This window comes from Phyllobates terribilis, unplaced genomic scaffold, assembly GCF_046119375.1.
Source record: "Phyllobates terribilis strain yellow unplaced genomic scaffold, ASM4611937v1 Scaffold_11__3_contigs__length_659146591, whole genome shotgun sequence".
In the NCBI taxonomy this organism is placed as follows: Eukaryota; Metazoa; Chordata; class Amphibia; order Anura; family Dendrobatidae; genus Phyllobates; species Phyllobates terribilis.
The window spans coordinates 55064663-55089691 of NW_027362771.1; the positions used below are offsets into that span (position 1 = coordinate 55064663).

The 25029-nt window shown below is 40.1% G+C and overlaps 1 protein-coding gene across 3 annotated transcripts in view; it reads left to right on the top strand.

The window, feature by feature from the left end:
- Positions 1-25029, top strand: part of ARHGAP26 (Rho GTPase activating protein 26) — a 608729-nt gene that overhangs the window by 141920 nt on the left and 441780 nt on the right. For all 3 annotated transcript variants that reach the window (XM_073651266.1, XM_073651268.1, XM_073651267.1), the window contains exons 6-11: positions 649-759; positions 5169-5273; positions 5632-5761; positions 11127-11227; positions 14171-14265; positions 23858-23936. In XM_073651266.1, the coding sequence (XP_073507367.1) occupies positions 649-759; positions 5169-5273; positions 5632-5761; positions 11127-11227; positions 14171-14265; positions 23858-23936 (621 nt within the window). The remainder of the gene's footprint in view (positions 1-648; positions 760-5168; positions 5274-5631; positions 5762-11126; positions 11228-14170; positions 14266-23857; positions 23937-25029) is intronic.

Here is a 25029-nt window from a genome sequence, read left to right on the forward strand (position 1 = left end):
AGAAAACGGTGTGTATAGTCTGTATGAGTCTGCAAAATCCTTGTCCACAGGGATGGTCCATCTACACTGCAGATATTCATATACTACAGAGCTTCATTCAGACTGAGGCACAGCAGTCCCTGCTACATGACAAGAAAAGCACACAGTGATGCAGCATTATTGTAGGGAAGACTGAGGAGGTCAGTGAATGTACAGTTACTTTGCATATACAAAATTTGTATTGGTATGACAGATGTGTCCCATGTTGGGCATGCCTTCAGAATGCTAGTTCTTATCTACCTTTGTGAAAAAGCACGTTGCGATCTCATCCTCTATATGCGGTATCCTCATCCTCTATATGCGGCATGCGTGTACACCACAGAAGTGTAAATGATTGGTTTATTCCTTGCAGGGTCTAGTCTACATACCAGGCAATAACCTGAGCAGTAAGTTGGTACTGTAAGTAACAGAATTACCAACTTCTGCAACCTTCCTCGTAAGTCCAGTGAAAAAGAATGAAACAAGTTGAGAGGGGACAGCAGAGCTAAGTTGTACAGAGTATGGCACCTCCTGAAATAATGAATGGTGGTCTTCTTGATCGGTATTTTAACACTTGATTTGTCATATAATTCCACAATTATGGGATGCTTTGTTTCTCTTGTGTGGCAGGCTGACAGTCAGGTAGACCAAATGAGGCAGCATTTCTATGAGGTGTCGCTGGAGTACGTTTTGAAAGTCCATGAAGTTCAGGAGCGAAAAATGTTTGAGTTTGTGGAGCCGGTAAGTTTACTGTGATTTCTTTTCTTATAATTTTCATATAATGGAGAGAGTCTGGCGGACGTATATATTTTTTGTTTGTGACTTTCCATTTCCTTGTGACATTAAAGTATATATCATCTCAACTAATATATGTCTTCCCTTAACCTTTTTTTTATTTTTTACAATTTTCTGGTTGATGTCTGACTACACAAAAAATATTGAGAAGCTTCAAAAATACTTTATAGAAAGCTCCCATTGAAACTCAGTTACTTATTAGATTATTCTTTGAGTTCCCTTTATTAGTCTGTAATCCATCAGAATACTCTGGTGAGAAGGTCCAGAAGGACAGACAGACAAATGGAGCCTTCTCCAACTGCTATGGAAATGCATCATCCGAGGTTTCTGGGCTCTCCTGGGGGTCGGAGCTTGTCAAATCTGCACAAAAGGCCATATTTTTTGTTTTGGGGCACATACTCTAAGATTATTCCTGGTTTTGGTAAAGAGAAAGAAATGTAACGAATTTTTTTAGCCAATATTCCCTTTTCAATTGAACAAATCGCAGAAGAAGAGGGTATTAATCATTTTGACAAGGTCTAGCAATGTCTGTATGCTATTTTTTTTTTTTTAATTTGGCAAGAAATAATGTGCTGGACACTGTCAGAAAACACTTGTGTAACGCCTTGGGTTACAGATAGTTTTAAACATGCTGTTTTATCACAAAAAAAATTGTGATCATCTTTTCCGAGGTTAGAATTGTTTCTGTGAGCGTTTAAACGTCAGAAATTGTTTATGTCCACTTTCATGAGGCTAATATACTGATGGTACTGAGGCTACAATACCTGGATCTCTTGCCGCTCTACTGGAATGGATCCTATGTTGATCCAAGTCTGGTCTAGTAGTACTAGAGGAGGTCCAAGTCTTCAAGCAGTGGTATGGACACTCAAATGGGCATGCATTTACCATGGTGTGACCTTGGACCGTAACCTTGCTTTTTAGCCCTCATAAAAGCCAGCTCGTGGGAGTTTTTTAAAAGAATGAAAACTTTTTTAAAGTTTTGTTTAAACTAGCTACATGGCTTTATCCCATCCCATTTCCATTCTTCTAAGAATGGTCACATTCGGCTATGAACATATTTTGGTTTGTGCACCTCTAAAGCTCCTGGCTCATATTCTGATGTAGCCACTGGCCTCCATTAACCCCAGAAATGCCTAAAGACGGTCTTTATTACTTCAGTGAGGGTGATATGCTCAGGCATTTTTTTTTAGTCAATAGTAATGGCCGGGAGACTGCTTTTTTGTTAATTTCTCTATTCAGTGGCATATACCAAGGATTACTCCCAATATATACCTCTGTCGTTTATAAGTTACATAATGTGAATAATGCTGACCACGACTTTGTTGTGATCTTCTCTCTTACAGAATTCTGACAAATTCCATTATAAGCTAGCAGATTCAGTCCTTAAAAAATCAAGCAATGGCATAAAATGTTCATATAGAGAAAGTAATTGGTCAAAGTCGCTGTGGTCTTAATTATAGTCATTTTCCCTGTCCACTTTACTAGAGACACTCATCTAGTAGTGCTTTGGGACTCCACAAGTGATTAGAAATCATTCTTCAGGAATATTGGCTTACAGGATAGTCTATAGCTGCTGCTACAAACGACCTGGTCTGAACAGCCCATTTCACCTCGCCCCACGAATGCTTTAAAGGATTAATATCTGGGGACTGTAAAAGCCAGGGAAGACCGGTCTATACAAGCAGTGTGGCATGGTATTCAGTGGCAATTTGCTTGACTCTGCACCCTCTGTTCTTTGGAATAATTCTTGACATCCTTCTTCCTTCTATGATGAGTTTCCTTTCGTCAAATGTTTAGTTTTTTTTTCATAATTTTGTGTAAACTCCCAACAACACTTCGAGATACTGGTCAATGGTAGTCTTTCCCCAATGACCAAACCTCATTCAAAGTCACTTACATTGCATGATTTTCCAATTGCAATGTTTGTTCCCACTGAATCTGATCCACTGAAAAAGTGCTCACTTAATATTGTGCTGCAGCCTCTGAAGCTAATGCACATGATGCACTATTGGCACCATTCATAGCTGAATGCCCGAACATATACATTAAATTGAAGATTCCTTTATGACTCTTTAGGGCATGAGATGACGTAGAATCCATGTTTGATCAGCGTAGGCTAGTGACAGCTTCATGGCAGTGGCATGTGATGTACTAATGGTTCACATGCTTTTTGTAATGCGGGAAGTGAGAAGTGCTGGATGTATTTTCCATGTGGCTTAGGTTTTGGTTCACATAGATTTAGAAACAAGGATCCTCTTCTGCTACCATTTCCTCTTCACACAAGGGAACATACTCTCTGGTTTAAACCAGTACACAACAACTATATTAATAGCTTGCAGATTACCCAAGGCCATTAATTCTGTGTATATGTTTCCGGTTACTTCTGCTGATAAACAGACATTCCTTTGAGATTTTCCCTGTAAACACATTAAAAGCTTACATTATAATGTCAAAATGATATTAACGTTCAAATTGAAGGCTGCTTTTTAATAGACGTTCCTCTCCAATACAAGGCCATTGGTTACATTGCTGCAACCGCTTTGAACCATGCAAACAGTTCATGGCAAGATCATCATGAACTTAGAGTTGTAGGTTCCTTGCAGAATCATTGAACTTTACACTTATTATTGATGAGCTTTACACAGCAGTGCATGGCCAAATGCTGACGGATCTGCGGATACTGCACGGCATCATAAAGAGGAGCATGTTTTCAGTAGCTCTTATTCTTGGGAAGAAAACACACATGAGCACGCTGATGAAACTGTCACATTCTTAAAAATTGATGGGGGTTTATTGCAACTGAAAGAGGACCTATCCCAAGGATAAAAGCCACCAGTTTGTGTTCTTATTTTATTCCCTCTTTTAACAAAGAGGTTGTCTATTAGTTATGATGACCTATCCTTAGCAAAGTAATCAATGTCTGACCCTGCACCGCTGCTGATCAGCTGTTATTGTTGCTGGCGGCAACTGGAAATTCTCAGTTACGGAGCTGCTCCTAAGGCGGCGTGCCCACTATGCGTTTTTCAAGCGTTTTTGCCGTGGAATTTCCGCAGCGAAAACGCTTAAAAAACGCTTGGTAATACGTGCCCCATGGTCCCCAATGATAATCCGCATGTGCTGTGCACATGCTGCGGAAATTTCTGCTGTGGATTATCATTGCAGAAAAATCCGCAGCATGTCCATTAATTTTGCGGACACGTGGTGTAATTGCCGCCATTGACTTGCATTGAAACACTAAATATCCTGACTACATGTGCACATGCGGATATGAAGCGATTCTATGTGCGGATGGTACCCGGGTGTGGAGGAGAGGAGACTCATCCAGACCCGGGTACCATAGTACCTGTAAAAAAAATAATTTAAAATAAAAAATTAAAGATTATACTTGCCTTCCGATGGCCCCTGGTCTCCATAGCGATGCGTGCGGTGTGTTGGGCGGCTCGCGGTGGTATGAGGACCTGACATGACGTCATTGAGTCATGTGACAGGTCACACGACCGCTGACGTCGGTGGTCGCGTGACCTGTCACGTGACTAAATGACGTTATCGCAGGTCCTTCACACCACCGCGAGACACCGGGGAGACCGGACTTAGCGGAGAAGGAGACCGGGGGCCATCGGAAGGTAAGTATAATCTTTATTTTTTATTTTTTACCATTCTTATTCTTTTTTTTTTAACTAACTTGGTCACACTACTATAAATCCATGCCGGTTGCATGGATTTATATAGTGTGAACAAGTTGTCAAGCACTTTTCCAAGTGATGCTAAAATCGCTTGGAAAGCTCCTGACAACCCGCATGCAGAAATGCATGTGAAGAACGCTTGACAAACTCTTCTACCTGGCGGGAAAAACGCATGTAAAAACCGCATGCGGATCTGCAAGGGAGAAGCGGAAAAAATATGCAGCATTTCTGCATCGTGGGCACATAGCCTAAGTGTGTGACTTGACCAAGCCAAGGTGCCCTGCTTTGAGTGAATGAACCCCATTACATCTTGGCATAATACCTGCCTTTGGGCTCCTGGAAAGCTCAGCTCTGAGTGGCGGTATTAGTAGTTCTTCAAACAGAATTTGAATTAGAATCTATTAACCAGATTTTTAGAAATTTGTGCAACAAATCTCTGTGAATAAGCTGCTTTGACATGCAACAATGTTGATGAAACCTATTCAGAATGGAATCAGACGTATAGTGTGCTGCTTTACCTGTAGCCCACTATGCGCATAATCAGTGATTTATTTATTATGTTGTGCCTTTCTTTATATTGTGTGCATCCTGCCATGGTTTATTATTGCTAAAGTGAATGGTAGTGTGTAAATTGTAATTCACATCCATATCGTTTTTGTTCTTTTTTTTCAGCTGCTGGCCTTTTTGCAAGGACTCTTCACTTTTTACCACCATGGCTATGAGCTGGCCAAAGACTTCAGTGACTTCAAGACCCAGCTGACCATCAGTATCCAGAATGTAAGGATTTCCTCACTTTTAAGTCCTTAACATTTTCCATTTTCAGCAGTCCTAGTAAAAGAATATGTAATATGTTTATAGTAAAGGATCAAGATTTCAAACGAAAGAGAAACACAAGAATTGTTATTGTAAACTACTATAATCCTCAAATCTCGCAACTGCAGGTCAGATCAGCAACTAAATTTGGTTTAAAAGGTAACAATTACAGTACACACAAAGTATTTTGACATTTTTGTGCATGCTTTATGTGTAGATTTTCTATAGGACTACAAAAAAAAACACAAAAAAAGTTTAAATAGAAAAAAAAAAAGCTTTAAAAGTGGTTTCAAATGTTGAAAATAATGCATGTGTTTTGTAGACTCGGGATCGCTTTGAAGGAACTCGGTCTGAGGTGGAGGCACTGATGAAAAAGATGAAAGAAAACCCCCATGAACAACAAACTTTTAGTCCTTACACAATGGAGGGCTACCTGTATATACAGGAGAAGAGTAAGTAAAGCTTGAAATATTCCAGTAAAGTCGACTTGCTTTCCAAGGGTTTTCTTAATTACAAATGTAGTCTAGACAGTAAATGGTAATTTAATATGAAGGCTATCCTATAAGCCATCATTATGTATTTGAACCCCCAGGTTTACATTTTATCAGATATGTTCATTATGTTTAGTGAGAGCTGCCTTTCTGCTTAAATTGCAATATGCGTTCGAGGGTTGTCAGCTACTATTCTGTCAACCACTATCTACCCCAATCATTTCATTAACCAATACTCTGTCAGTGTGGATGGAAGAATACGCTGCTTAAAGGGGTATTCTCATCTCCAAGATCCTATCCCAAATATGTAGTAGGTGTAATAATAATATTAGCAAATATCTCCAATTAGAAATGTAGTATAGTTCTTCTGATTCGCTATGTCTCTTTCCTCATGTGCAGGCAATACAGGACCTTAAGTATCCATGGTTACGTCCACTGATGGTGACAGTTAGTTAGCTGCTAGTGGTCGTAACCGTGGATAACTAAGGTCCTGTAATGCCTGCACATGAGTAACATGGCTTCGCGATTCAGAAATACTATACTACATTTCTAATTGGAGATATTTGCTAATATTGTTATTTTTATACCTACTACATATTGGGATATGATCTTGGAGATGGGAATACCCCTTTAAGTTCTCTAAGATATTGTAGGTTTTTTTTATTGAAGACCTTACTTATGCTCACCTAAATGTACAATGTTTTAAAGAGGGTCTGTCATCAGGTTAAAAGTAGCCAGTTTTTGTTCTAATTGTATTCTCGCTGACACCCTGAGTATTCGTTATTTTATTTTTTTAATCTGCTATACGGCTTTAGATATACTGGCCTTTATATTTAGTGCAAATTTTTATGGTCTTTACTAAAGGGGCTCACAGAGTGGTATTGTAGCACAGCATAAAAAAATGCTTCCTGAGAATCTTGTGAGCAATGCCCCCTTGGTAAAGAGTATAAAATTTTTAACTAAATAACAAGGCCCATGTCTTTGAAACCATATGGCAGATTTATAAGGAAAAATAAGTGGATTACTCAGGGTAGCAGCAGGAAAAAGTTAAGCTCAAAACCTGTCGACTGTTGAACTGATAACGAGTCCTCTTTAACTGCAGTCATGCATTGAGAAAATAATGAGGAGACCCCATTTTAGTGCACCACTGATCCACTGTCTCTGAAACCGATTTCCCATAGTTTTTTATTTTTCCATGAATATATAGTATAAGTGAAGATGAATTTCTCTTTCTCTCTAAAGAAATCTATTTATCCTCCTAGACCTGGGATGTCAAACTTAAACACACAGGGGGCCAAAATGAAAAACTTGGACAAAGTCTCGGGCCAACCAGTATACAGTATAATATAAATATATATATATATAGATAGATAGATAGATAGATAGATAGATAGATAGATAGATAGATAGATAGATAGATAGATAGATAGAATAATGGACCGCACATAGTCCTCCATACAGAATAATGGACCGCACATAGTCCTCCATGCAGAATAGTGGGCTCCACATAGTCCTCTATACAGTATAATGGGCCCCACATAGTCCTCCATACAGTATAATGGGCTCCACATATTCCTCCATACAGTATATAATGGGCTCCACATAGTCCTCCATATAGAATGATAGGCCCCACATAGTCCTCCATACAGTATAATGGGCCCCACATAGTTCTCCATACAGAATAATGGGCCCCACATAGTCCTCCATACAGAATAATGGGCCCCACATAGTCCTCCATACAGAATAATGGGCCCCACATAGTCCTCCATACAGAATAATGGGCCCCACATAGTCCTCCATACAGAATAATGGGCCCCACATAGTCCTCCATACAGAATAATGGGCCCCACATAGTCCTCCATACAGAATAATGGGCCCCACATAGTCCTCCATACAGTATAATGGGCCCCACACAGTCCTCCATACAGTATAATGGGCCCCACATACAGTACAGACCAAAAGTTTGGACACACCTTCTCATTTAAAGATTTTTCTGTATTTTCATGACTTTGTAAATTGTACATTCACACTGAAGGCATCAAAACTATGAATTAACACATGTGGAATTATATACTTAACAAAAAAGTGTGAAACAACTGAAAATATGTCTTATATTCTAGGTTCTTCAAAGTAGCCACCTTTTGCTTTGATGACTGCTTTGCACACTCTTGGCATTCTCTTGATGAGCTTCAAGAGGTAGTTACCGTAAATGGTCTTCCAACAATCTTGAAGGAGTTCCCAGAGATGCTTAGCACTTGTTGGCCCTTTTCCTTCACTCTGCGGTCCAGCTCACCCCAAACCATCTCAATTGGGTTCAGGTCTGGTGACTGTGGAGGCCAGGTCATCTTGCGTAGCACCCCATCACTCTCCTTCTTGGTCAAATAGCCCTTACACAGCCTGGAGGTGTGTTTGGGGTCATTGTCCTGTTGAAAAATAAATGATGGTCCAACTAAACGCAAACCGGATGGAATAGCATGCCGCTGCAAGATGCTATGGTAGCCATGCTGGTTCAGTATGCCTTCAATTTTGAATAAATCCCCAACAGTGTCACCAGCAAAGCACCCCCACACCATCACACCTCCTCCTCCATGCTTCACGGTGGGAACCAGGCATGTAGGGTCAATCCGTTCACCTTTTCTGCGTTGCACAAAGACACGGTGGTTGGAACCAAAGATCTCAAATTTGGACTCATCAGACCAAAGCACAGATTTCCACTGGTCTAATGTCCATTGCTTGTGTTCTTTAGCCAAAACAAGTCTCTTCTGCTTGTAGCCTGTCCTTAGCAGTGGTTTCCTAGCAGCTATTTTACCATGAAGGCCTGCTGCACAAAGTCTCCTCTTAACAGTTGTTGTAGAGATGTGTCTGCTGCTAGAACTCTGTGTGGCATTGACCTGATCTCTAATCTGAGCTGCTGTTAACCTGTGATTTCTGAGGCTGGTGACTCGGATAAACTTATCCTCAGAAGCAGAGGTGACTCTTGGTCTTCCTTTCCTGGGGCGGTCCTCATGTGAGCCAGTTTCTTTGTAGCGCTTGATGGTTTTTGCAACTGCACTTGGGGACACTTTCAAAGTTTTCCCAATTTTTCGGACTGACTGACCTTCAGTTCTTAAACTAATGATGGCCACTCGTTTTTCTTTACTTAGCTGCTTTTTTCTTGCCATAATATAATATAAATTCTAACAGTCCATTCAGTAGGACTATCAGCTGTGTATCCACCTGACTTCTGCATAGCACAACTGATGGTCCCAACCCCATTTATAAGGCAAGAAATCCCACTTATGAAACCTGACAGGGCACACCTGTGAAGTGAAAAACATTTCCGGTGACTACCTCTTGAAGCTCATCAAGAGAATGCCAAGAGTGTGCAAAGCAGTCATCAAAGCAAAAGGTGGCTACTTTGAAGAACCTAGAATATAAGACATATTTTCAGTTGTTTCACACTTTTCTGTTAAGTATATAATTCCACATGTGTTAATTCATAGTTTTGATGCCTTCAGTGTGAATGTACAATTTTCAAAGTCATGAAAATGCAGAAAAATCTTTAAAGGAGAAGGTGTGTCCGAACTTTTGGTCTGTACTGTAGTCCTCCACATAGTATAATGGGCCCCACATAGTCCTCCACACAGAATAATGGGCCCCTATATAGTCCTCCGTACAGAATAATGGGCCCCACATAGTCCTCCTTACAGAATAATGGGCCCCACATAGTCCTCCGTACAGAATAATGGGCCCCACATAGTCCTCCGTACAGAATAATGGGCCCCACATAGTCCTCCGTACAGAATAATGGGCCCCACATAGTCCTCCACACATAGGGGTGGCGGTTTTGGTGTCGCTGGCCAAATATAACCACCCTACGGGCCAGATTTGGCCCAAAGGTTGGAGTTTGACACGTATGTCCTAGACTGATGAATTACTCTCAATTCACTAGTAATTTTAGTGAATACAGATTTTCAGTTCACTGAGTTATGAGCTGACAGTTGCTGCTTATAAAAGTCTATGGAGAGGTGTGGAGGGAGAAGCTAGAGGCTGACACAGACCTTCTGCTGCAAGTTCACCTGAAGCAATAGACTTTAACCATTCACTAAAACGCTTCTTTTCAGGCAGGCTTTTCATTTCCTGTAACTTGACTCCTTTTTTCCCCACCCCCTCACCATCTCTTTTACATGATTTCTGATTCTACTCAGAACCTAGTACCTTATTTTAAAGAGTAACTACGTTTTCTTTTAATTATCTTCTGGTCATTGCAAAGTTATAATTTTTTGTAATATAGTTTACCTCATTTTGCTTCATTCTCTCCCAAACACTGTTGCTGTGCTGTTTATTTGCCTAGTTCAGGCTCCTTTATAAGCTGCTTCCAACTGCTGCTTAATAATATCAGCATACAATTAGAATATAATAATTCCCCTGTCTTTGCCTGCTCCCCATCCATTATTAGATCGGGAATATTCCGTACACACACTCAATATAGCTTACTGATATTGTCAAGCATCACTTGAAAACATCTTCTATAAGGAGCATGAACGAAGCATTGAAACAGCACTGTGGCGTAGTGTTTGGGAGAGAAGGAAGCAAAATAAGAAAATAAAGTATATTGGCACTATATGAAATAAAAGCTTATTATTAAATTGCAAAAATTTGAGTTAGAAGTGTCTTACTTCATGGTTCTTTTTTAGTTTAGCAATTTATGCCTTTAATATCTTTCTAAGTTTTAATATAGTTTTTGAAAGGTTTTTGCTTATTCCGATTGTTCCGGCAATATACGAGACTTTGCCATCCAGCTCAATTTACAGAGTGATGTGAAAGCTGCAAAAAAACCAAGTAAATCTCCATGAGTAGTAATGCTGGCCTCTACCCACTGAAACGTGGGAGAGAAATGACATCCTGTGGAGAATGTTATGGGAAAACGCTATGAAGTTTTTACTTCTGTATTTGCAAGATGAACACAAGATTTTGTACTAGTATTTTTATTACTTGTTATGATTTTGTGATGACTGAACTATAATGAGTGTATAAAGAAAGTTTAGATGCATTGATCCACCATCTGAGCCCATCTCTGGAAGGCAGCTTACTCTGGTTTGCTCCACTGGAAATAAAAAGCAAATTTTGACCCCACAACAATTGTGGATTGCCAGTAGAAAACCATTGCTTATTCACTCTCCTCCTTTAAATCGTTGTAGATTGAAGTGCACACTAGTTGTGGCATGTAACCCAGACCTATCCTTGTGCTAACAAGCATCTTATGGACTATACTTTAGAGTTTCAGGCTAAAGTATAGCAGAGCATTCTACTCTTTTGCTAATTCAAATTTGTCACTTCATTGCAGGACACTTTGGAACGTCTTGGGTCAAACATTACTGCACCTATCAGCGAGATACTAAGCAGATCACCATTGTCCCTTTTGACCAGAAGTCAGGGGGTAAAGTGGTAAGTTTAAGAGCAGTTTTATTATTTTGATAAAGGTGTACATCTCCGAAATAAATGGAGAATACCATATTATTTATCTTTCATTGGGTTCACATTCAGGGGGAAGTTACAAAATGCCTGTTTCCCAAAAGCAATTACATTTAGGTTATACTGGGTTCAGGCAAGTCCTAATTGGAACTCCTAAAATGTTTGTCCTTCTCGGCATCATTCCGCCCTGGCTCCGCCCCAGCTCCCCCTATTTTGGCGGTGTTGCCCACTGCAATTGCACAAAAATATGTTGACTTTTCAAAGTGTTTTACATCAGTTTTCTGGTGTTAACACTTTCATGAATTGGGGCCAATATCTTGCACCACCTGTTACCTAGAATTGTAGAATTGGAACTTCTATAGGCAGGAAATTTCCAACAATCCAAATTTACTATAGTTGAACAAAACTATTCATAGGATCCTGGTCCAGTTCCATGTTGCTTTTATGTGGCAGCAAGACCAGAAATCGAGCTTCCTAGTATCTGCTGGCATCATGGGTTCCTCTTATAATTAATTGCCCCCTTGTCATCATGACAAGTGTCACTTCATGATATCGTGTAGCCTTCTAATCAGAAGCAGCACCCATAATGCCAGCAGGTAGTAGGCGAGCGCTGAGTACCTACATTGCTGCTGGGCCAGGGTCTTAAATAATAGCTTTACGCAACTCTGTTTATCCATTGATTAACTCATTTAGGCAGGGTTCTCTTCTGCAAAATGCTTTATGCATTGTACATTGCCAAGCTAAGAAAAGTCTTGATAAAATGTAACCACGAAAGGTGATAATAGGGAATTGTTCATTCGTTCTGTTGTACAATATCTGATTTTTCCCTGTTCTTCTCTCCCAGGTTGTATAATAGCAATTTCTCTTGTTTTCTCTGTTCTCTAAAAATAACAGATTTCTACAGTGTTTCAGTTCCCATAGGGGTTGTCACCAAACTTTCCCATACTAATAAATGACAAGACTGCTTAGTTATGCCGAGATACAGGAGTGTGGGCCTCATCTCTGCATATGTAGGCAGCTTTGTGAGTCTAGGAATCTCTGTGAAAACCCCTATGGGAAATGTATGCCAGTTATTTCCTGTTTGCCTCTGTAGACAACAAGTACCAAAACTGCTAATAACTAGGAAATTCAGGATGTACTGTAGAGGGAAAGAAAGCGCACACAATAGGGTGACCCTATTACAGCAGAAAAGTATATAAAAAAATTGTATTGCTCGCCTAGGAGGATATGGGGTAAATAACAACAGTCGCTGTTGTCTTGTGACTGGGAAAACTCTCAGATAAAATTCACCAGTAGGAAAAAAAAACGCTTTAACTTTACAGCGGTATTCCCATCTCCAAGATGCTATCCTAATATGTAGTAGATGTATTAATAATATTATTAACAAATACCTCCCCTTAGAAATTTAGTATAGTTGTTCTGATTCGCTATGTCGCTTACCCCATGTGCAGGGCATTGCAGTAGCTTGGGTATCCATGCTTACAACCACTATCGGCTAACTGTCAGTGGTCCTAACCATGGATACCTAAACTACTGCAATGCCCTGCACATGGGGTAAGCGATAGTGAATCAGGAAAGCTGTACTACATTTCTAATTGGAGGTATTTGCTAATAATGTTACACCTACTACACCTTGAGATAATATCTTGAAGATGGGAATACCACTTTGTAGATAGGCTGTGCAGCTGGATAAATAGTACTTTCTGCTCTAGTACTAGAAAAAAAGTTTTGGTTTTTTTTTTAAATGTAACTACGCATTTCAATATCAAGCTGGCGTCTTGAAGCTCAAAAGTTTTTTTAAAACTTAAAGTGGGCAGTTCAGCGTTGTAACATTTAGTTAAAGGGGTTGTCCCTTACAGGACAGCCCCACCTCATTCCCTAAGTTTGGGCCCGATGAAATAAAAACACTTATACTCACCTTAGGTGCTAGCGCCATTCCAGCAGTGTCATCACTCACGTTTCTGGGGCTCTCGTGAGGTTGTCACACAAGCCCTGCTCCCAATCATCGCTGGCGTGACTAGCCCCGCCTTCGGACAAATCAGACATGAAGATTCTTGATTTATTTGTCCAAAGCCAGGGACAGTGACGTCAGTGCTGATTGGATGCAGGGCTCACATGTCATAACAACCGCAGGAGAACCCTGGGAACACGAGCGCCGACACTGCTGGAACGCATCGGCACCGGAGGTGAGTATAAGTGTTTTTACTTTATTGGTGCCGAACATGGGAAGTAAGAAGGGGTTGTTCTAGTAGTGGACAATCCCTTTAAACAAAATCACACAACTTTTAATCTACTACTACAGCAGCAAGAACTGCTTATCCAGCCACACATTTTTAAAGTGTTTTTTTTCCTAATAGTGAATAACTAGGAGATGGCTGAATAGGATTTACTGAAGACCATTTAATGGATTTTTTTTTCTTTTGAGTTTTTTCTTCCATTGTTTGTGTGTATTTCAATACAAAGACACTGATGACTGAACATACATCCAGTGCAAGAAATGTGCTGTAAATGATTGGTTCAATATGTTCCTCACTTATTGGGGAATTAATTATTATTAGTTCCCCTTCCTTCTCTAATTAGCTCTCCATGCATGGGACTCTCTACATTGTAGATTGAGTATTGGTACCAGTCTATCATATCATATAAACTACAATGATGGTCTTTACTGCTCCAAGAACCCAAGCTTATCAGATATTTGGGTATCCAAAGATCAGCCAATTGCAGGCTAAAAAAACACTATTTCTTCTCCCACATATCCAGATGAAAGAACCTCTAACCATTCACCCAATCTGTATAGTAGTAATGAGCCTTCACTATGTTCTTCTTTGTCGGTAATGTAAAGTTCTATATTGCCCATTGTATTCTGACTTCATTTACCATGTTTATCAGTTTCAAACTATGTCGTTACGATTTCAGGGAGAGGAGGAAGTTGTGTTCTTGAAGTCCTGCATACGAAGAAAGACTGACTCTATCGAGAAGAGGTTTTGTTTTGATGTTGAACTTGTTGATCGGTAAGTGTGATTAGTGAATATTTCTAGTACAGTACATGATGCGGGGTATCCCACTCTTTAAAGGTTGACAGTAAGTTAGTTCCTTAGATTTAGGCTGCTTTCATACAGCCATATTTTATACTCCATATACAGGCCACAATGCACACACCAGCCGCCAGTCTCCTGACCAGAATTATCAGCCTTATAGTTTGTCAGGAAACCCACAGCTGGTTCGTACATTGTAACCCATATACTGAGTGTAAATTATGGTTGTATGAAAGGGGCCTTAAAGGGCTTGTCATATCAAGGTACGAGATCACTGAGTCCATTGATTGGCTGCAGTGGTCACATGTTGTACACCGGGATGACAGTGCTGCTATGGCCCTGCAAACAAAGACCAACAGGAAGTGATAGCCGTTGCTTAAAGGAAACCTGACAGCTGATAAATGATGCCCGATCCAAGGGCCGCATGTATCAGACGTTGGCTGTATGATTTCCACCAGGGACCGAGCCGCACGGAGACTAGTCTGACAGGCAGACCCCTGGATTTTCCCTGCCCACTCCTTTTAAGTGATGGGTCTCTCCCTATACATGCATGCAGGAACAGACCTTTCCCTCCATGGCAGCTGTGGAAAGAAGCCGGCTAGGCTGTCTAACAAGTCACCCACGCAGGTTTGTCCACGGCAGCTATTAATATATATATATTAAAATGTATCACAAAGCGTAACCGACGTTTTAATTTTTATTTCATAAATCAATAATAAACATGAAAAGATATATTACAAAGTTGCTTATAATCAGGGAAAATCTGCTTCTTTCTCTGCCAGAACTGATCATTATCAAAATTCTCAATTCTGAGGTAAAATCTGTATTCAGTGAAGACAGATTATTACATTACTGAGATAGGAGGGTTTATATATTAGGGGAGGAGCTTTGTCTCTAGCTCCTCCCCCTCATATCTACATAGAATTGTATCCGTACAAACTGCCATTTCCTAAGTCCTTTGTTTTATTGCTTTTTTTAGGAGGGGGGTCCAAAATCTCTGTAGTTAATGATTTCTCAATGTATTATTATGTCAGTCTGAACTTTGCTTTTTTGAAACAGAACTCTAAATTCTCTTGCACAGACACAACCTAAACTAATTGTACACCTGTCGAGCATAGCTAAATGTGTTTATATGATATCCCATTTCAAAACCATGGGTGTTCATATATTGTTGGGGTCCTTTTATGGCCCCATGAAGTATGTCTTTGGGAAATTTGTCCGTATTCAGACATAATCGCACACTAATTGTGGATGAGAGTCTCTGCGTTCCAGTTGATCCCGAAGGTTCTTGTCTGTTGCACCTGGAATTAAAGGGGTCGTCCGTTCACGAAATAACAATGTCCTATCCATGGGGTAGGTAACCAATGTCAGATCGGTGGGAATCTAACACCCTGCAACCCCACTGATCAGCTGCTGTAAGCTCCTATGTCGGCTGGATGTTAACACATTATTCTATTGAATAGTAGCTGTTTTGCAGTACATGGAGCACCCACTAGACATTACACTGAGCTGCACAGTACAGCTCTCTTCTATGTATTTGCATCCAGCCAAAGCCAGAGCATATAGCAGCTGAACAGTGGGGGTGTCGGACTTCAGCTGATCTAATATTTATGGCCTATCCTAAGGTCTTACATATGTTATGACATCACAACCCCCTTTAAGGGCTGTTTAAAATTCATATTATTCATGGTAAACTCAGTAAATGAGGAGGGATGTGCATGTACTTTGGCCACGTAGTGTGATTCTTAAACATACCATGCGGACGACCAGCGGCTGCAGTAAGGGTGGATAGGTGATTTATACATGTCATGTGCTCCAGGGTTCCGTGGCCTTGCTCTGTAAGTTTATGCAAGTTGTTTTTCCTTGACGCTTTCGCTGATGCTTAATGAACTAATAATAATACAGTTTACTACTGGGACAGATCTAGAACATTTGGGATCTTACAAATTGTCTTGCAACAATGCATCCTATTACAGTGCCAAGTTTAAAGGGAACCTATCAAGTGCTTAAACACTAGTTACCTGAAGATCTGGGATTAATTTTCAGATAAATAGCATTACAATCACACCTGGCCTGAAAGCATCACTACAAGGTAAAAATTAACTTCTATCCTCCTCAAAGCCGCTCACTTAGTGTTGGGGGCGTGCACAGAGTAGTTACAGTTATTGATCACTACACCGTGAGCGGTGCCTGTAATCACTCATAGGAACTTTGACGACTCTCTCAGCAGCCTGTATGCCAAAGTACTGGGGTTCACTACTTACACTATAGAGCGTAATAATTAAATAATTTGTAATTAAATTTCTATTTGTACTTTTTACCCTACTAGTTTTAATAATTGCCTATCCTAGTGATGATGCATACACAAAATATATTACCTAGTAGCCAGGGGTAATTTACAGTGTAGTTTTATCTATTCTATTCTTTGTACACTATTTGTCCTAAACTACCCTTTGGTGGTTTGTTTTGTGTAATTCTCCAAATTTTCTGTAATGTTTTTATTATAATTCCTTAATAAAGATCTGATCAGTTTGAATCTACATTTGCTGTCTGAATTGTTTTTTGATCATAGCTGGGGCAAATAAAATAATGGGGCGAATATATGCTACTGACGTAGCTGCAGCAAAGCTTACCACTTACCAAGAAAACTGCAAGTGACAGATCAACCAAGTGACTCTTCTTAAAGGCTGTGGACATCGTTTTCACAGAAATAATCTTTTCACATATGTTAGTGTTTATTGTTAAAGTGTTTCTGGCTACAAACTTTATTCATTTATTTTCAGACTCTCTGATATGTAATTTTCAGCCTGGTTCAGTTTTCAGGTTTTACTCAAGTGGGTATGCTTCCCCTAGTAATACAGGCTGGATGTGAGGTCTGTGTATACAGGATGCTGCTGTTTCAACCGGCTCATGTGTAGCGGTGTCCAAAGAACACCGCAAGGCAGGATTCAAGTACGGCACAGCAGACGAGGCAGAAGCAAAGCACCAGTTTTATTGTGTAAAAAGGGATTATATGCTGGAAGATAAGAACAGTGTTTACAATGATAATATTAATAACATGAATTTAAGAAGAAATAGCTGAAGTGAGTCACAAAACAGTACAAATCAAGTTTCACAAACTACTCAAGGCTAATTCTCTATCTGGCTTTCTGCTAATCGGGCCACACTGCTACAGCATCCTAACTAAAGAAAACTTCACTAAACCCCAACATACAAACTAGCGAAGGCCAGAAACTTGTTATGAAAATCTCAAGTTGATGTAGCAAACAAGTACATATAAAATATAACTTTTATTAACTAAATATTTCAAAACATGTGTTGCTAGATGCCCATATGGTGTATAAACACACCGTGAATAAAAAGGTGCTACAACCAAAAACCTGAAAAAATGTCAGATAATAAATATCTATAATGAACAGGGCTAGACAAAATTTCAAGCCCTATCAGGTCAAGCATAGGTAAGGATCAAGAAGGTACTAAATTGTGAAATCCAAAAAGAACCTTACATAGAAGCAATATTGAACTAAAGTACACATCACCAATAAAACATATAGCAATACATTTGATGATCGTACCTATATATGCATATACCCATAAACATGACCAGCCATTATCAAATGGTAGGTATGTGTATATAAACAAATCTGTGAGGAGCCTTCTATTACCATCCAGGCATTATATCCTCATAAAAAATGGAAACATCTCACCCGGGGTCTTTTCATGTATGTCCCCCCTATATTACAGGTGAATAGTTAATCCACGGAACATCTTCAGGTTTATGAAGATAAAGTTAGTTTTTCCTCTTCCAACAGTATCTACACTTAACGAGTCTCTGAAAGAGCAGATTGAGGTTACAAAAATTTTTTCCTCAGAGCCAGAATTTATACAGAAGGAATTGAGTTTACAAAACACTATTGAACGATTCCAGTTCCATCTAAAAGAAAGAAAACATAAATTTTTCAGTAAAGATTTGGCAGAATTTAAAGATAATAAGGCCTACACCTTTCCGGTTATTAGAAACACCAGGACCGTCGATATTGACCCTTCCTCCTCGGAAACTGAGGTATGGGAAACTGAGGGGAAGAGTAAAAACCATAAAATTAGGGGTAGAGGTAGAGGATTTAATCAAGGGAGGAGCTCCAATAAGAGATCACCACAGAGGAGTAATTTTTTAGACCTACAATATCCTCTCAGAAGCAGGTTCAACAACCCCAACTAGAACTACAGATCATAAATCTTTCTAAGAGACAGCTGTCAGAGGACGAAATGTGTATCCTCAGCAAGGGTCTACCCTTTGTCCCTACTACCGACTTTGATGCTTTTGAAGCAGTTAAAGATTTACATCTGTTTGTTCATAATCTAAAATGGAAAAAACATTTTATAAGGGAAAGCAAAACAAGTAGTAGGGACTTAGGGATTGAAGAAGATCTGTTGGAGGATGTTAGACTTTTGTATCATTTGGGCGACTCTAACCCTAATATTGATGGAAAGGGTCATTTTACGGCCTTAAAGAATAGAAGTCAGAAAGTGCCACCATCATCTGGCGATATTTGCTCTATTGACGTATTTTTAAATCTAGTGACAAAAGACTTGATTGACCTTGAGTATGGTAGAAATGATCATAGCCATAACCTATCTAAGGTGGAAATGGAGTGTCTGCTGAGATTGGAAGAGGACAAAATTATTGTGATAAAACCGTCTGATAAAGGCGGAAATCTAGTTATCTTGGATACGGACCATTATCGTATAATGTGTTTGGGGTTACTTGAACGGGAGGATGGTTACCAGAGATTATTACACAGCCCAATAAAGGACTTGCATAATAAACTCAGGGATTTGGTACAGGAAGGTTTCGTCAACAAAGTGATTGATAAAAATGAAAAGGACTATTTGGTTCCATCCTATCCAATTACAGCGACCTTTTATGGTCTTCCAAAAATCCATAAAGGTCTTGAACCTCTAAAAGCGAGACCTATTGTGTCTGGAATTAATAGCCTCACACATAAGACAGGCATATATATTGATAAAATTTTGAGACCATTTGTGGTGGCTTTAAACTCTTGCGTACGTGACACAGCGGACCTCTTAAGAAAACTTGAGGGTGTTGTACTTGAGCAAGACATGATTTTGGGGAGTGTTGATGTAGAGGCCCTATACTCCTCGATCCCCCATGAATATGGTATAAGAGCCGTTGATTATTATCTTAGATCAAGGGGCAGACAATTTACCCTACACAATGAGTTCATTTTGAAACTCTTAGAATTTTGTCTCAATAACAACGTCTTCACGTTCGATGGGGAATATTTCCACCAGCTCAGGGGCACAGCAATAGGGAGCCCATGTGCCCCCTCTTATGCTAATTTGCTCCTGGGCTGGTGGGAAGAAACCATGGTCTTCAATGAGTGTGATTCAGCCGATGGGGTTGTCATGTGGCTGCGATTTATCGACGATATTTTTGTGATTTGGAACGGGACACCGGATAGTTTCCGTGAATTCCTCGCGGGACTCAATGACAATCCCATTGGTCTGTTTTTTACGTCTGAAGTTAATAGAACTGAATTGGCTTTTCTGGACGTATTTATTCGCAGAGAAGCTAATGGAGAACTGAAGACTGAAACCCATAGAAAACCAACGGCAACCAATTCCCTTTTGAGGTGGGAAAGTCACCCAGTCCCACTCAAGAGAGGTATCCCTAAGGGTCAATTCTTAAGGCTCAGGAGAAATTGTTCAGATGTCAATGACTATAGAAGGCAAGATTTGGATTTGAGAAATAGATTCCTTTTTAGAGGATACCCTAAAAAGGTTCTGAATCACGCCTACAGAGAATCTTTGGCGAGAGAGAGATGTGACCTGTTGGTTCCAAAATCTAAACATAAAGAAGAATCCTCAATTAGGTTCATAACACGATTTTGTAATAGATCTCGACAGGTCAAACAGATTTTCCAGAAACACTGGGGCATCCTTCGTATGGATGAGGACGTTGGAGATAAATTGGCCCCACAACCACAAATTACTTATCGCAAAGGTAGGTCCCTTAGGGACCGTCTTGTCCATAGTCATTTTCTATCTGAGCGGGCTCCTACATGGTTGGATCGAGGGGTATCTGGCTGTTATCATTGTAACAACTGTAAGGCATGCTCTGCCATTACCCAAGGGAACACATTTAGTAGTTTTGTTAAGGGGAGGGATTTTAACATCAGGCAACTCGTCAATTGTCGGTCGAAGGGAGAGATATACAAGGCCACATGTATATGTAAACTCGAATATTTTGGGAAGACACGAAGGGAGTTAAAGAAGAGGATATTAGAACACTTGCGTGATATTAAAAACAAGAAAGATACCCCAATAGCCAATCATGTAAATATTATGCACCTAGGTGATGCCAATGTTATTAAATTTATGGGCATAGAGAAGGTGGCACCACCAATAAGAGGAGGCAATTGGGATTTACGCATATTACAAAAAGAAACTCTATGGATCTTTACCCTGGGCACCACTACCCCACTTGGTATGAATGAGATTCTATCCTTTGCCCCATTCCTTCCAGAATAGGGACAGAATAGGGAGATTTAGACAGGGATAGCTACCGTAAAGTGGAGGCACCATTTGCGCTGGATTTATAGGGTGCCAACCCCCACGTAGGTAGGGTCAGCAGATTAGTTGCTATCTAGTTATTTTACTAGGGCCCCCCCTTTTCTTATTCTGTTTGGGAGATCCGCTGTGGTTAGGCAATTGAACAGTACAATATTTCTTGGCCAATTATTCCTGTTCTGGTAACCCCCGTTCAATATACCAAAGCATTGCACTTTTTATAAGGGTCCTTACTATCCTGTTGAGAACCCTCCTAAATCCTTGATCTAGTTTTTTGAACATATATGTGGAGAGGACTGTATATGTCTGTTTAGGCAATTAGGCATTTTGGTTATTACTGAATATAGCCTTTATATACTATTAATACGGGGCATTCTCTATATTGAGTTTTTGTTTGTAGTAATGGAGGTGTGGCAAACTCCTAGTTCCTCCCCCCTCTATTGAATACCTCCTACCCCGTTCATTATGGCTGCTGGACCGCCTAAGGGAGGAGTTTATGCGCTCCAGCATGGCGTGATGCTGTATCACGTGTTCGGGAGGTGACGCGTGCTTCTCAGCATCACGCTTGCGTTCCGTGCCCATAGGAACGCGTGACGTTGGCTTCCGGGAGCCGGGCATTGTGGGACCGGAAGTGCGTCACGGCAAGCGCCGCGATTATGAATGAGCGCGGTTTGATGCACATATATAAAGCACAGCAGCATATATACCTGTTCGTGGCATTAGGATGGAACTGAGGAACTAATGCGGAATAGGAACTATGTAGCCCTGATGAAGGATTGAAACGCGTCGGGATGTTCCGTGGATTAACTAATCACCTGTAATATAGGGGGGACATACATGAAAAGACCCCGGGTGAGATGTTTCCATTTTTTATGAGGATATAATGCCTGGATTGTAATAGAAGGCTCCTCATAGATTTGTTTATATACACATACCTACCATTTGATAATGGCTTGTCATGTTTATGGGTATATGCATATATAGGTACGATCACCGAATTTATTGCTATATGTTTTATTGGTGATGTGTACTTTAGTTCAATATTGCTTCTATGTAAGGTTCTTTTTGGACTTCACAATTTAGTACCTGCTTGACCTGATAGGGCTTGAAATTTTGTCTAGCCCTGTTCATTATAGATATTTATTATCTGACATTTTTTCAGGTTTTTGGTTGTAGCACCTTTTTATTCACGGTGTGTTTATACACCATATGGGCATCTAGCAACACATGTTTTGAAATATTTAATTAATAAAAGTTATATTTTATATGTACTTGTTTGCTACATCAACTAAACCCCAACATAGTTCAACACCGGTGTTTCACTCACAATTGTGCAGATCAGGAAAAGATAGACAGCTGCTGCCTGGTTCTGATATAGCTGAGCCGGATGAGTTTCACTTGAGTTCTCTCCTGTATATTGGATCTCTTTACCTCTGCAGGTCAGGCAAGCCTTATTTCACTTTCAATGATGAAATGATGAGAGATGGCTGACATTGTGTGTTATCTGTTACTTCAGGTCACCAATCTTCAGGGAAGCTGTTCTAGAGAAGCGATTTGGCTCTTTACTTTTGGACACAGTCCTGACAACATATCTTGCAATAGTCCGAACTTTATCTTTACACACACACACACACACACACACACACACACACACACACACACACATACACATACACATATACACACACACACACACACACACACACACACACACACACACACACACACACACATATACACACACATATATACACCAAGGAGGAGGCGACTAGTCCAAGAGCAATAAACAGAGGGGAGCATGGTTTCTTAAAGTCACAGTGTCATTCAATGTCCAGTAAGGGCCAACCCCCTACACATGTATCAGCACAGCTTCTATGCACGGTTTCCCCTTATCTACAGAACATACATTGTTTCCTCCTTTTTAACACTCTGATCCAGGCATGGATTGGTGCAACCTGTGCCCAAAAGGTAAGGGGCCCACATCCACCTCAAAAGAAGGTGGAATTGTGCATCATGATGAGCTCTTGAACTGCAAAGGGCCAATATAATGTCCTTGCACAGGGACCATCGTCTGTCTGTGTCTGCTCTGTTCTATTGTGTACTACCCCCCCCCCCTTCATTAACAATAAGAGAAGAGGGGGGAGAACAGAGAGCAATCAGAACCAGGAGCAGAGATCTGACGGATCTAGCTTCAACTAGCTAGGTAAAGGACTTGCACACTTTGCACAAATAAAATACAAGAATATTTTCAATGAAGACTATAAAGAGATGGTTTTTAGTTTTACATTTCAAAAGCAATGAACAGTAAAGAAAGTGTAAAGCCATGTTCACATGTGGTATAAAAGCTGCCCTCTTTCAACTGCTTTTTGTGGAAAACATGCAGACAAAAAATTACACAATAACAATCTTCTCAGTCTATTTAGTTTTTACTGTGACTTTATTCTGCGTGTCAGTTGTAATTTTTTTTTTTATAAATTATTATATTTATATATAATATGCATACATACATAGAACAGTTATGCGTGTTTCCATTAATGTCATGTTAATGCATTTAGTTCCATCAATAAATAAATAAAGTAGGTCCTGTTAAGTGAATCTGTAAAAGGCGAATTGATATATTTGTAAATTATACAGCATTGTAATTCTATCAACCCAGATGTCTGAGATTCCTAAACCTTGTTAAAATGTCAAAACTGTGCTACATAATTTACATTTCCCGCTAGATGGCAAAGAATTTGTCTTTGATGCAGTGCTGGCTCTGGATCCATACTCCCACAGTCCCAACTGTTAGCTTCCTTTAACTAGTAGCAATTGAGGACATTCCCTTCAAAACATGTTTTGTGCATTTTGGCTATCCACTTGACAGGTGGACAACAACATCATGCCTTTCTGGTTATAAGGAGTTTTGTCTGTGATTTTTATCACCTCCTGTGTTGAATGGTCAATTATTTAAAAAATTTTTCTATCCTTTTTATAGATCTACTACGATCACAATGCAGGCTCTTTCCGAGGAGGACAGACGGCTATGGATGGAAGCCATGGATGGTCGAGAACCAGTAAGTAATGTTTTATGTACCAAGAAGTAATTAAATTTGAACTGTGGGTCATCTTTTAATTTTTTAGATGTTTATATGAAAACTAATTCTATGAAAATCAATGTACATTTATTTACGGTCATTAATATTTTTTCTTTATTGTTCCTTTTAAATCATATCGTTCAAGCAATAATTGTTTACCAGAAATCCCAATTGTCAGTTTGTCAGTTTATATGTATTAAAAATATGATTTTTGATTAAAAATCAAAATATATCTTGTAAAGTTAAGAACTGATAATCTTTACTTCAAATTAGTTTATCTCTCAACTCCAACCAGCTTAACTACATGATAAAGATGTCTTTTCTACTCCCTTTGTGTGGTGAGATCAATAATTACATTGAACGGACACATCTTGCCATTGATATGCCTCATTACCTTTCCTGCAACTTTGCAAGTAAGCCTAGCCATAGGAATGGAAATTCCATCCGCTCCATTGTAAAGTTTACCCATAGCGGTTGTGACAACGGTGGATGTGGACCCACTGCTCTACTGGCTGGGCTTACCCTGTAGGAGTGTAACTAAGTTACTGTCTGGTCTTCACTAGAGCCTCTGATGGTGAGAATAGGCTTGGGCTGTTATGTTAGTCACCAGGTGCCACTCCAGGGCAGTCCACAGACGTGCAGCAACTGACCTACGGGTCAAAGGCAGAAATACGAAGGACTGAGACGAGGTCAGGGCAAGCAGAACAGATTCAAAATACAAAGCGGCGAAACGAGCAGCAATCCGGATCAGTAACAGGAGAGACAAAACAATAAAGCACCTTGACAGGAAACTAATATTGGTCTTCAACTATGACCTATGCTGAGGCAAGGTGTGAAGGGAGGAGCTGCCTTGCAGGGGATAGACCAGGAAAGCAAAAATCTCAGGCACACAGGGGTGTTAAATTCCTGCAGAGTCTGTCTGCGCCTCCCTATAGCTGGGTGGAGATTCTCCAGCAACAGAAGGATGTAGCAGTGCTGGAAGTGTTGCATGAGGCAGCTCAGCGAGATCATCTGACACTGGGAGGAGCAGAGCGGTGCACGCAGTGAGTAGGACGGTGCTTACAAACCGTGC